The following is an 11795-nucleotide window of genomic DNA, read 5'->3' as shown; positions in this document are numbered from 1 at the left end:
TTTACTGACGTGGAGACTTTAAGTTACTGCATGGAAGCCTAAGATCAGTAAGCTCAAGGCTGAATCATTAAAAAACTTCTAGTATGAAGTTACACAATCGGAGAAAATGGAAAAATGGGAGATCTAAGTCAAGATTAGATTATGAATGAACGGTGGAAAACAATAATAATGCACCATAGGGAGTACTAGGGGGGTATCATTTAGTAATTACAGGATTGGGCCTATCCCAAGGTCAATCCTCGTGGAATTCATTCCTGGCCTTGACAGGTGAAGTCTCCAATGTCCAATTCCCATCTTCTTCATGGGCTACTCCACCCACTCGGGCAGCTCTCAGTATCTTCTCACTCGCTGCACTGAGATCACCAGTGTGATGATCCCACACCCAACCTTCCTTGAGCCAAAGCCAGGTCAAGTAGGCGCGTAGTTCTTTGTCTTTGGGAAGAACTGATTTCCACTCAGGAACAAATCCATCACTAGTGGCGCCAGTCCCCAGCCAATCTGTAGCCACTCCCCGTAACTTGTCCCGACAGAAGATGCGCCAACTGTCCAGGGAATAAGCACCAACACCAGCAAAGTGAGCAACTTCCCATGCTGATCGATGGTCTTCATCATCAACACATTCATCTCGTCCAATATCTCGACCATCCAGCTTATGAGGATAGTGCAATTTTCGATAGCGTTTGTTTTTCACAGGGGGGTTGTTTAGCCAAGTTTGCGCGAGCAAGATGCACTTTCTAGCACGCTGATTTTGAAAACCAAGACAATTGATCATGGCTACCAGATCTGACTCATCAGCAACAGCCATAGATTCCAGAGTCGGATATCGCTCAAACACTTTGAACAAAACAGGCAAAGCTACCCCTCCACGGGTGCGGTTAAGAAATATGGTTGCAATAAGTAATTTGAATGGATCGTGGGCCAGCTGCTCCTGTACAAGACCGAAAGATTGAGTACTGAGTGGGGGGAAAGGAAGACAAGACTGTGGATCGCGCGGTGGCTTCGGAAAATATGGGGAAACTTTGGGTAACTTCGTTCGCGGCGTCTTGGGATCTTCTGGAGAGACAAAAGATGTCTGTGTAACGAGACTTTCAGGAATAGTAGCGGATTCTGCGGCAACGAATTCCGGGTTCTTCACGGGAGTTGGGGGTAACACAAAAATGCCCTCGTCATTGTAGTAGTTTTCAGACTCGAAGTCAGAAGGAACATCACTCAAGCTTGAGTCTGACAGCAGAACGACCGAGTGGGGATTGGAATCATCAGGACATTTGGGTAGTTGTTGGGGAATACTCGGTTTGTATGGACGAGATCGGATTGGCAAGGCAGAAGGCATGTTGACTGTGGACACTTGGAAATATTTGGATGTTATTTCATCACTAGGGGTCACCTCATCACCAGAGATCACTTCATCACTGTGGGTAACCTCTGGCGAATCATTGGTCCTCGAAATTCAATCCGAAATTTCCCAGTCGTTTGGATTTTCAGGCAATGGGCTGCGCCGGAAGCTTCGCTTGCTGCTGTTTGACGCTTGCGAGAGTGGTGTCGATAATACTGGACCTTGAGGTGGGATCATCTTCGGCGGAGGGGTTTCTGGTCGTGGCTTTGAAGTTTCCTTGCTTGATTGGTTGTCCTGTTTATTTTCCTGGTTGTTTTTTTCTCTAAGCTCGTTCCGCTTCTGCTTCCTCTTGTCATTCTTCCTCTTGTTTTTCTTCTGCTTCTGCGATAGCCGTCTCTCATTTCCGTTCTCCGATGGAAGGCTAGGAGCATTGGTAGGTTGTGCAATGGGACGAGGCTGCAATTCCGGGGTTGGTTGAGAGTCAAGACCATTGCTATTTTTGCCTTTTTTCTTGTTCTTTTTGGAGACGGGTCGATCTTTCTCCACCTGGTCGTGTCCTTCGAGCTCAGGCTTAGAGTTGACTTTGGGTTCTGGATCCGGTTCTGAGTGGGAATTCGACTTCGATGGCGGTTGAGGCTTTGTCTCAAGTCCGGACTGGGCCTCGAGTTCAAATTCACGGGGCGTTTCGGTAAGAATGCCTTCGTCAGGAGCATCCATCCAGAAACCACCTTGACTGCCCTCGCTTGGACTAGCCGGCGGCGAGACCACGCTCAAGCCTCTCTCGATCGAGACACTGAGGTCCTGTATGTGGTCCGGGTCTAGGCCATTTTCCTCGTTTGATAGAAATGGTTCCTCAACGGGCTCGCAAGTAAGATCAATTGTTTCAGAAGGACCAGCGGGTTGCTCTTCAGTCTTCGCAGGGGAGATTGGGCGTAAAATAGGCGATTCGGGTATTTTTTCAGGGCCATGCATACTATCCACGGAGGAAATCTTCTCCAGCAGCCGTGCTTCAGAAGAATCATGGGCTTGAGCCGGGGCACGGTCAGTCTCTTGACTTTCCTCAACCTGCACCACAGGCTGTGCTGGGATAGTCAAGTTTACCGAAGCATTAGTTTTGCTTTTCTTGCAGCTGGGTGAAATTTTCTGCTCCAGGCTTCTTTTGAGACTCATTCGAGCGGGGCGTGTATCATCTATTTCGGCTCCAAATGCCATCTTGTCCGAGTCCCCACATGTAGCGTCTGGAACATCAGCAAGCTCCAGGTAGATCCTGCGCACATAGCGATGCAACTCTTCAACTTCCATGATCTTCATTCCTGCGGACATCGCCGTCCTTTGCAGGTCAGCCAGAAACTGACATCTGGCGGATTTCAGCACGGGTTGAACGTATCCTTTGAAGAAAGAATGCGATATGACGTATTTCAAAATCTCATGACCCTTTTCATGACCCACAGATGCAAAGATCAAGTCCTCCTCCTCCATATCAATTTCCTCGCCCTCCTCCACACCACTTCCCTTGCCCTCAAGCTCCATCTTATCCTCCGTATGCAGATCGCCGTTGAAGCTGGGTGGTGTAGAATCTTCTCCAGCGTCACTGGCTATCTCAACAACTGTAATTTTTCTAGTCGCTGTCACTCGCTTGCGTTTCTTGGTTCTTGCGGCCTTTGTTGCGCTGCTGGACATGGATGGAGATGGGGAGGAATAGGAGGAGTTGGCGGTAGGAATACTCTTCTTCTTCCTCTTTTTGTTCTGTGAACTGACAGGCCCAAGGTGCACAGGTGATGGGCTAGAGCTCTTGTCACTGGTGCATGCACTTTTCACAGTCCAGTTCTCATCTTTTGAGGATTCAAAGCTTGCGTCTTCGGACAGAATATCATCGACGATGCGCAGGATGTCTTCGGAGAAGGGTTGGTAGGTCTCGAGATCTTGGCTGGGAGGAGGCATGACACAGGAGACATTGTCACTCGACGCCATTTCTGAAACAAAGAAATGTTCTTTCTATTTGCCGTTCGGGGTTGGGGGGGATTGGAATAGGGTACATATGTGGATCGGAGAGTAAGGAGGTATAATCTATTCTATTCACGAAGAGCTTGTCAGTCCAGCCCCTGAAAAGTGCGTATGTTCACAGCAACTCACTAGACGCAGAGCGTTTTGATTCTAATGAAGAAGACCAGGGGCTTCCACACGCATGATCAGCTTCATATTCCAGGCCACACGTCGCTAATCTTCAATGTGCGTCACGACAGAACCATAAATAGGCACTGAGAACCTGCCCAGTAGAATAGCAGGGGCCAATGACACGAAAAGAATACGCGTGGTCGCTCAAAACGCACAATCAGCAAAGCAAAACACCACAATCCGTGCCTTTCATAAGCACTTTCAACCCGTGAATCTGGTGTTGAAAGAAAAGCGGGCTCCGCGTTCCGATCAGCGCACGGACCATGTTTAGATGATATGATAGATCTATAATTCTCTCTTATCGCCGTTATCGGTGAAATGTAACGAACTGCCGAATCTGCCGATACTCAAATTATTTCGTACTTTTTTTCTTTTCTTTTTTTTTTATTCCCGGGGTGATGCATGCTATATGCTATGTTTTGACATTCAGAGATTCAATGGCGATCTATTCTAAATGGCATATCCGGCTGAATTTCGTTGACGTGGTTCCCCAGCAGCATCGAAGGTTCCATTAGGCAGCACACGAATAAGCTGCGCGCTGCTTAATCCAGGGGCCATCCAACTAACGTTGTGCCCCCTGCTCTCCATGAAAGCCACAGTGGAGTTGTCGAATGCATACTCGAACAATGATTTGTTAGGAAGCAACTGGTCATGCAACCGAGGCTTAGCCAAGGCATCAGCGGCATCCAGGCCATGATCAATTACGTTGATTATGTTTTGGACTGTGGCAGTGATGATTCGACTCCCTCCTGCCGATCCCGCAATCAGGAACAGCTTTCCATCGGGATCGGTGACAATTGCAGGGGTGATGGACGACAAGGCTCGCTTGCCGGGTCGGATGTAGTTTGCCACAGATGGAGCATATCCAAATGAGTTGGATGCTCCGGGGATTGAAAAGTCTGACAATGGGCATGAGAAGGATAATTTAAGTGACGTGGTTGTTAGGGGACTTACCGTTCATGATGTTGTTCATGATGATTCCTGTCTCCGGTACCATCAATAGGCTACCAAAAAGCGTATTGATGGTACTGATAATAGAGATTGCAAGCCCGGAGTTATCAGCCGCAGCGATGTGAGAAGTACCTGGTCTAATCTATCTGTGAGCTAGGAATTCAGGAGCCGCAGACCGGGAGAGGAAGTCCTTACGTATCCCGATTCTCGATACCAGAAGGGTCATATGCTGACACGTTCAATGTGTGAGTATCCGAAATCTTGCCTCGGATCTCATCAACCGTCGTTTGTTTCAGCATTTCACGCTCATGCTCAGATACGCCAGAGACGAATTCAGGGTCGGCTAGCTCAGTTCGCTTGCGATTCTATCAGCATGGGTATTCATTGGCAAGCAGGCCAAGTCTTACCTGTCCATATCCGAACCGCATAGCCTCAACCATTCGATGGGTGCTGAGGTTCACAGCGCTTTCAGACGAGAAGAAATCTTTGTATCCGTCCAAGATCTTAAGAATACTCAGCGCGACAGCACCGCTAGAAGGTGCCGTTCCACTTGAAACTGTGTATCCACGATAGTCAATCTGGGCCACATCTCTGAGCGCAACTTTATAGTTCGCCAAATCCTCCAACGTCATTGTGCCGTTAGCAGCCTGAACAGCATTAATCATCGTTTCAGCGATCGGGCCCGAATAAAATGCATCTGGACCGAGTTCGGCTATCGTTTCAAGTGTACTTGCAAGACGCTTCCGAGTAATGGTGTCCCCCAGACCTAGGCGGGTACCATTTGGAGCGAACTCCAAGGCCCATGTTGGATTCTTCGACAAGAAATCCTCTCGATTGCCCACTGCCAAGTTCATATATCTTACCAAGTCCTCCGTGACGGGAAATCCTTCACGTGCAGTTCGGATGGCAGGTTGCAAGACAGTCCACCAAGGAAGGGACCCGTACTGTTTGTGGAGATACTCCAATCCACGAACTTCGCCAGGCACGCCACTATTTCATGCAAGTCAACGCCATGTTTCAAAGCACAAGATTACCTGCCTTACCTTGCCAATCCTCCATACATCGAAGCATCTGTATTGTTTTCGTACATATCTTGGAACGCCGCAGCTGGCGTCGTCTCTCTGAAGTCGATGAATTCGTAGGATCCATTAGGTGCCCGCACCACCATGAATCCACCCCCACTGATACCACTGTGGTACATCCCTGGGTTTTCCAATTAATAAAAACCAATGATTCATTTAAGGCGCGTTAGAAGCTTACCGATAACTCCAACACAGAATTGGGCTGCGACCGTCTATAAGCTGCCATTAGCTGCCATTCAGGCTAGCACGAAAGACTGCAATTCCGAAAACGCTGTATTTGGAAGACTTCTGATCCACTAACCGCATCAGCAGCATTTCCGCCCATTTCAAGCATTTCGATTCCATGGCGAGAGCAAATTGAGCTCTCGGTAGCAATAGCTCCCAGTTTTCCAGGCTCTAAGCTCCCAGACAAGGCATTATTCCCCTCTCTGCCGGGGATCATCAAATCTAGGGGCGATAATTTGATTCTTGCCGAGTATATGATCAATAGAATCACGGAGAATATCACGCTCAGCCACCTTCTCTGTTTCAATGTATTCAAAGTGGCACGCCATTGCACGTGCGGCTTTGGGGACTGGCGAAATCCCGAATCTGTGCTGATAGTATCTTTACTTTCGGGAGACAATACAAGCTTCTAAATTCAGGTTAAATCATGTTACAGGTCAAGCGGTGAGAGTATGATGAATCAAGGATCAAGCCGAGGTCCCTTACCTGCTTCTCCACATCCTGAGTGGTCATGCTTTCAAGCATGTTATGAAGGAGGCCAATAACGCACTAATCGTAAATCAATTCACAAAATCCAGTCTGAAGGTTTGTCAGTCAGAGTCAGGTACATAGCAGGCCAGATATGTCTTTGAAGTTCGGGGGCTGGGATACCAAAGTGTCGTTCGGCGATAGTTGTACCAAGAAATCTTGGAGATAAGGAGAAAACCGATAGGAAATGACCGAGAGTAAGAAAAAAGTCACCATCCATATAAAGCGCTGAAAATATGCACATGTGCAAGCTGGAGAAGAGAGAGAAGGAGGAATGAAAAGTGCTGAAGATCCACGGGCTCATTTCCAGTATTTGAGTTCATCGTCCGCTGATTGTCCCTGTGGATACTGTTTTGTCGTGCGAGCTATCGGGCAATCGGGAAATCGGGAAATCGGGCAAAACCCCGCTGATAACTGCCCCAATAAGCTTTAGGGCAACTTTAACCATTCAAATTCTTAATAAGCATTTTATAGCATATCATAGGATTCATAGCCTATGACCTTATCGCTCTACTTTGGGTTTATGCATATGTCCACGTGAGTAACGTAAAAGTGCAGAAATGGAATTATCTCATGACTAGAATCTGAGAAATTAATACAATAAGAATTCCCATCCTGGCCTTTTGCGTTTCGACCAAAAAATTCATAGCAGTAGGGTAAGAATTGGAGAAAGTTGAAGTTGGGGGAGTCTCGGATGGGCGGCACAAAATGTCAAGAAAATGGGCTGGAACGCCACACCGACAATCTACATACCCGTAACCCGCCTGCACCGCCATGGCCCATGACTAATAATCTCGCATATAGCTACTCGTCACCAACTCATTCGTTATTTGGGGAACAACACTTCATGATTCTGATTTGACAAATCTGTGTGCTAATGGCGCTTGATCGCCTTCAATGCCCTGTCTCATCCACGAAATAGTATCTTGCCACATAGGCGGGATCTCCTGTAGTGGCTGTATTGTCTCAAGGACGAGTCGTCGACCCCAATCCCGGACGTACCAACGATTGCACACGAGGCGCATGGCAGTGGCATAATGTAAGAACAGAATGCGGGCAACCCAGTCTCCGTCTTGGACCAACGTGATGAACTCTTCTGCGATGAAAAGAGGCCACGCGATGACGCCACCGTGGGCGCCAATTTTGGGCCACGGCTCAATGGCGTGTTGCAAGAATTGCAATGTGGAATTATACAAAGCCTGATTCGGTGATGGATTTGTTTTGATTATGGATTCCAGGGATCCAAGGGATTGCATTATTTTTCTAGTAATGTCAGCTTGTCAGGCCACTTTGCTCTAGGAAGATTCGCAACTCACTTGTGAATTTCGAACAACTGCTCGCGGTCTTCAAAGTGCACCTCGCTAGATAATGGTAAGTATGAAAGCTGGGCAAAAGGTCTTTTTTCTTAAGGGGGTTCATCTTACTCGCTCTGCGGCGGGGGTTCTAGCGTCTCTTCCGTATCAGGTGGACTAAGCCACCCATCGAGCACTCCTTCTATCTTGAGGTCGTTGAGTTTGTGAAAAAACATAGCGCTACCGGAAATCAATGTGCGAACTTCCATCACTCTTGAAAATGCATCGGCGGTGTGGGAATCAGTTGATATCACAGGAAATCCCTGGGCGAACAGCAGGATGAACACTGAAGCCACAAAAGCCGGCTCATATTGTTGCTCGGTGATTTCAGGTAGACATTTCCCAAGACCAGCGCAGGTCTGACTTTGGTACCGCATTCCGGCTTCTAGCCATGATTGACGGTTATCGGTTTCAATAGAGGCCAAGTGGAGGGCGGTCAGCGCTAGGATACTGTCCAGGAGAAAGGGATGGGAAGTGGCCAGCTGAGGAATTGTGATCGATAGATGGTACGCAGATAGTCCATCTTGCGATAAAGATAAATAGGTCGAGGTGAGATATTGGTGCATGAGCCGCATCTCCAACATGCGGGTAGGCAGGGGCAGATCACCACCCGGTGTCAGCGGTCCACTGTCAGAACCATCCCGAACACTGAGTGAGTTCGGACTGTCCGGGTCAGGTGGGTAAGTGCACTCAAGTTTGCGCTTCCTGCACAGTGTGCACTTTGGTAATTCTTCGTCGCACTGTGGATCATGTCAGCCTGTCGCGTTGATGGGGAATTGGAGCCAGATCCACGTCAACAGTTTCTGCAAATCCCACGACGACCGAATTGCGCATTCCCCAACCTATGAAGAATCAAGGTGTCGCGTATTTGCAATTACTTGACGGGACAGCAAAGTCTGCATACCTTGACATGTCTTCTTTTGCACTCCAGGCAGCCCTTTCGGGATTTGGTGTGGCTACGGCGGAACGGCATCGCGAGCCCACATTCACCCCGCAGCACACGAATATGAGGCTTCAGCGCTGGTCCAGATAGAGACTGCCCTCATTGCCCTTCTTTCAGGGGAGGAATTAATCTGATATCCCCGGGCCCGACCTCGGTCGTGGGGGGCGATCTGCATATGACGCGCTGCCATTGGGTGGCCAAACTTACGACCGCGATTATGTCAGCATTCCCGTTGAGCTTTCGGTGGATCAAGGACTCAATGCAGGATTCCGTTGACCTAAAAATTGGGGTTTTTCATCTCAAAGAGTCCAGAGGGTAAAATTATCCGATTTGGAATCTGCTTTAGAGCGATGAAAGTTTTCGGGGCTAAATAACCCGCATTGTGGTTTTTGGGCGTTTCAGGGTTCCCATCGCCGATCGGTGGTTGGACAGCTGCAACATTAGATGGCAAACGCCTGAATATCCACTGTATGTAGTTCCGTTTGGATTTTTTTGCAAACCTCGGTCAAATGAACTTTGACAAATGCAGAGCACATCCCACTTTGAAGGCGTTCAACATGGGCAAAAGTGTACCTGCATTGCCCTTTTGTTACAGCTTCAATTGAAAATAAGGCCCGTAGTAATTGGGACCACCATGTCCAAATGCCAATGCTATTCATTCAAAGTCTTATACGGGGCTTACTGAGCTTAATGTATAGCTCGGAGGCTCGTTTTGTTTTTCTTGGAGCAAACCCGTTTCCCAATAATACCACACTCTGGTTTGAGGCTGTGCGCGCCAGAACGTTTTGCGAAGAGCAATAAAAACTGGCCGGTTTGTTTTGAAATAAAATCTGGACGTGGCATTAAAACACTCCAACTGAGATGAAGCCATGGCCACCAGTAGGACCAGCTCCATCATTATTGAGCGTTCGCCTCCCAGCTCATCACGAGCATGTGGCAGATCGTTCTAGCCTCATTATGGAAGTAGCACTCCTTAAACTTTGGGCAAATCAATAATTCCCAAGAAAATCGGTCATCCAAGTTTCCTGCAGGATATAAGCTTCAATGAATAGACTGAAAGTTCGAGATAGAAACGTAGATTCCAATTCCATTCAGTAGTATACTATGGAAAAAAGGTGCAAAGCGACCGTTCCTTTCAAATGTTCAAATGGAGTGTTCATTTCCAACATGATCGTCGTACATATCATGAAGGCCCAAGGGTGCTGCCATGCACTGGAAGACCTTCGGTTTCAACTGATAGCCCCACATCGAGTTCTTGCAAAACCACCACGTTTTCATTGAAGATATAACTCGTGCTCTTGGATTATGGCTTTTGCACTCGGCACTTGGCAATGGTTGCAATCCCGATGCCACGCTGCCCCAACTCTCCCCGCAAATTCCCCCTCACCGTGGAATTGTGGGGCCGTATTTATTATCCATGAAGATCATATCTAATGAGAATGTTTCCAAGATTAACATGATATTCGAGTACTAGGCAAATCAATCCCGGTACCAATTCATTGAAAATGGCGCTCCTGATGCTCGACGGCTTCACAGAGCTACTGACATCTCATCCATTTTCTTCGGCCTTTGTCGCCATCATTGTCCCCATAGTATACATTCTAACCTGCGATTTCTTCCTCTGGCTCCGTCTCCCTCCAGGTCCAACGCCAATTCCATTCCTCGGCAACAAGTTCATCATCCCAACCTCTTCACCATGGATCCAGTTCGAAGAATGGTCTCACAAATACGGCCCAATATTTACTCTCTGGATCGGCCGACGCCCTACAATCATCATATCAGACCCCAACATTGCCGTCGACCTACTCGAGAAGCGAAGCACAAAGTTCAGCTCTCGGCCTCGCTTCGTAGTCATGGGTGAGCTGTACTGGGATAACGCCGGGATCCTAGTCCAGCCCTACGGCAAAGAATGGCAAATTCGACGAAGAATGCTCCACCAAGCTCTCAATCCATCCGCACTAAAATTATACAAGCCAGTCCAAGAAGCCGAGGCAGCCCGGCTATGCGGTGATCTTCTCAAGACCCCACGCGACTACGAGGGCCTCATCGACCGATTCACTGCCAGCGTGGTCTTCAGCATCGCATACGGCCACAGAATCGACTCTATGACCTCGAAGATAATTCGACAAAGACTACACTTCATGCAGTACTCAGCATCCCTCAATGTCCCCGGTCGCTATCTAGCCGAAACAATCCCCTGGCTTAAATACATCCCCAATATCCTCGCGCCCTGGAAAGCTGAGATCCAGCGCCGAGGCCGCGAAGAGGCCGCCGTGAACATGAGCCTACTCAACCAAGTCAAAGCCGATCTTACCGCTGCAAAATCACCCTCCGACATCCCGGACTCGCTTTCTAAATTGCTCCTCCAAGCCCGAGACGCAGATCCCGCCTCTTTCGGCGCCCTCAGCGAAAGAGATTTCTCCTTCGTGCCTGCATCCCTCTTCGGCGCAGGAAGCGATACAACAGCAAGCACACTATGCACCGCAATCCTAATGCTCATCACAAACCCCCAAGTCCAAGCAATTGCCCACGCAGAGCTTGACCACGTCATCGGCTCAAAGCGCCTACCGGCATTCGCCGACGAGCAAAGCCTACCATACATCAAAGCCCTCTGTCAAGAAGTACTGCGTATCCGCCCCGTCGCCGTGCTCGGCGGTACGCCGCACGCAAACTCTGAACCGGATACGTACAAAGACCACTACATTCCAGCAGGCACGACCATTTTGTCGAATAGTTGGGCTATCAACCTCAATCCGAGGTACTATCCGAACCCCCACCATTTCAATCCGCTACGGTTCCTGGTCGGAGACCCAAGTGGACTTCCGTACCTGCCATGTCTTTCAGATCAAGATCTTGCAGAGACGTCGCCGGAAAAGAGCCATCCTGCGAAAGAAGGGCATAGTTCGTTTGGCTGGGGCCGACGAATTTGTCCTGGGGCGGGACTGGCGCAGAACTCGCTGTTCATTGCGTTGGCGCGGCTGTTGTGGGCGTTTCGGTTTGATCCGGTGCGGGAGAGTGATGGGTCGGAAAGAGTTTATGACTCTTTTGCGTATACGCAAGGATTCAATATTCGGCCGGAGGAGTTTGAGTGTGGGATTTCTGTACGTTCTCGGGAACGTGGATTGGTTTTAGAGGGGGAGTTAGAGGAGGCTGAAGTGGTTATGGATCGGTTCCCACCTTTTGAAGAGTGAATTGCAGATTTGAGA

At 48.7% G+C, this 11795-nt stretch overlaps 5 protein-coding genes across 5 annotated transcripts; 1 reads left to right on the top strand and 4 right to left on the bottom strand.

Moving 5' to 3' along the window:
• Positions 1-232: 232 nt before the first annotated feature.
• Positions 233-1330, bottom strand: N7466_011500 (uncharacterized protein; the record flags this gene model as incomplete). Its single annotated transcript, XM_057170889.1, has 1 exon — positions 233-1330. One exon carries the CDS (start codon positions 1328-1330, stop codon positions 233-235), a length of 1098 nt encoding a protein of 365 aa, XP_057015610.1.
• Positions 1331-1447: 117 nt separating this feature from the next.
• Positions 1448-3304, bottom strand: N7466_011499 (uncharacterized protein; the record flags this gene model as incomplete). The annotated part of the gene is made up of 1 exon (XM_057170888.1): positions 1448-3304. The coding sequence occupies one exon, from the start codon at positions 3302-3304 to the stop codon at positions 1448-1450; it is 1857 nt and encodes a 618-aa protein (XP_057015609.1).
• Positions 3305-3958: 654 nt separating this feature from the next.
• Positions 3959-6279, bottom strand: N7466_011498 (gamma-glutamyltransferase; the record flags this gene model as incomplete). The annotated part of the gene is made up of 8 exons (XM_057170887.1): positions 3959-4407; positions 4463-4596; positions 4655-4824; positions 4867-5449; positions 5503-5662; positions 5720-5753; positions 5843-6175; positions 6253-6279. The coding sequence occupies 8 exons, from the start codon at positions 6277-6279 to the stop codon at positions 3959-3961; spliced, it is 1890 nt and encodes a 629-aa protein (XP_057015608.1).
• Positions 6280-7139: 860 nt separating this feature from the next.
• N7466_011497 (uncharacterized protein) lies at positions 7140-8480 on the bottom strand (the record flags this gene model as incomplete). Its single annotated transcript, XM_057170886.1, has 4 exons — positions 7140-7557; positions 7611-7655; positions 7719-8386; positions 8439-8480. 4 exons carry the CDS (start codon positions 8478-8480, stop codon positions 7140-7142), a joined length of 1173 nt encoding a protein of 390 aa, XP_057015607.1.
• A 1614-nt stretch (positions 8481-10094) lies between these two features.
• N7466_011496 (cytochrome P450) lies at positions 10095-11780 on the top strand (the record flags this gene model as incomplete). The annotated part of the gene is made up of 1 exon (XM_057170885.1): positions 10095-11780. The coding sequence occupies one exon, from the start codon at positions 10095-10097 to the stop codon at positions 11778-11780; it is 1686 nt and encodes a 561-aa protein (XP_057015606.1).
• Positions 11781-11795: the final 15 nt, after the last annotated feature.

This window comes from Penicillium verhagenii (assembly GCF_028828195.1).
Source record: "Penicillium verhagenii strain IBT 33310 chromosome Unknown utg000013l_segment0_segment0, whole genome shotgun sequence".
Taxonomy (NCBI): domain Eukaryota; kingdom Fungi; phylum Ascomycota; class Eurotiomycetes; order Eurotiales; family Aspergillaceae; genus Penicillium; species Penicillium verhagenii.
The sequence above is the reverse complement of the archived record's forward strand: the minus strand, read 5'-3'. Positions and strand labels throughout refer to the sequence as shown.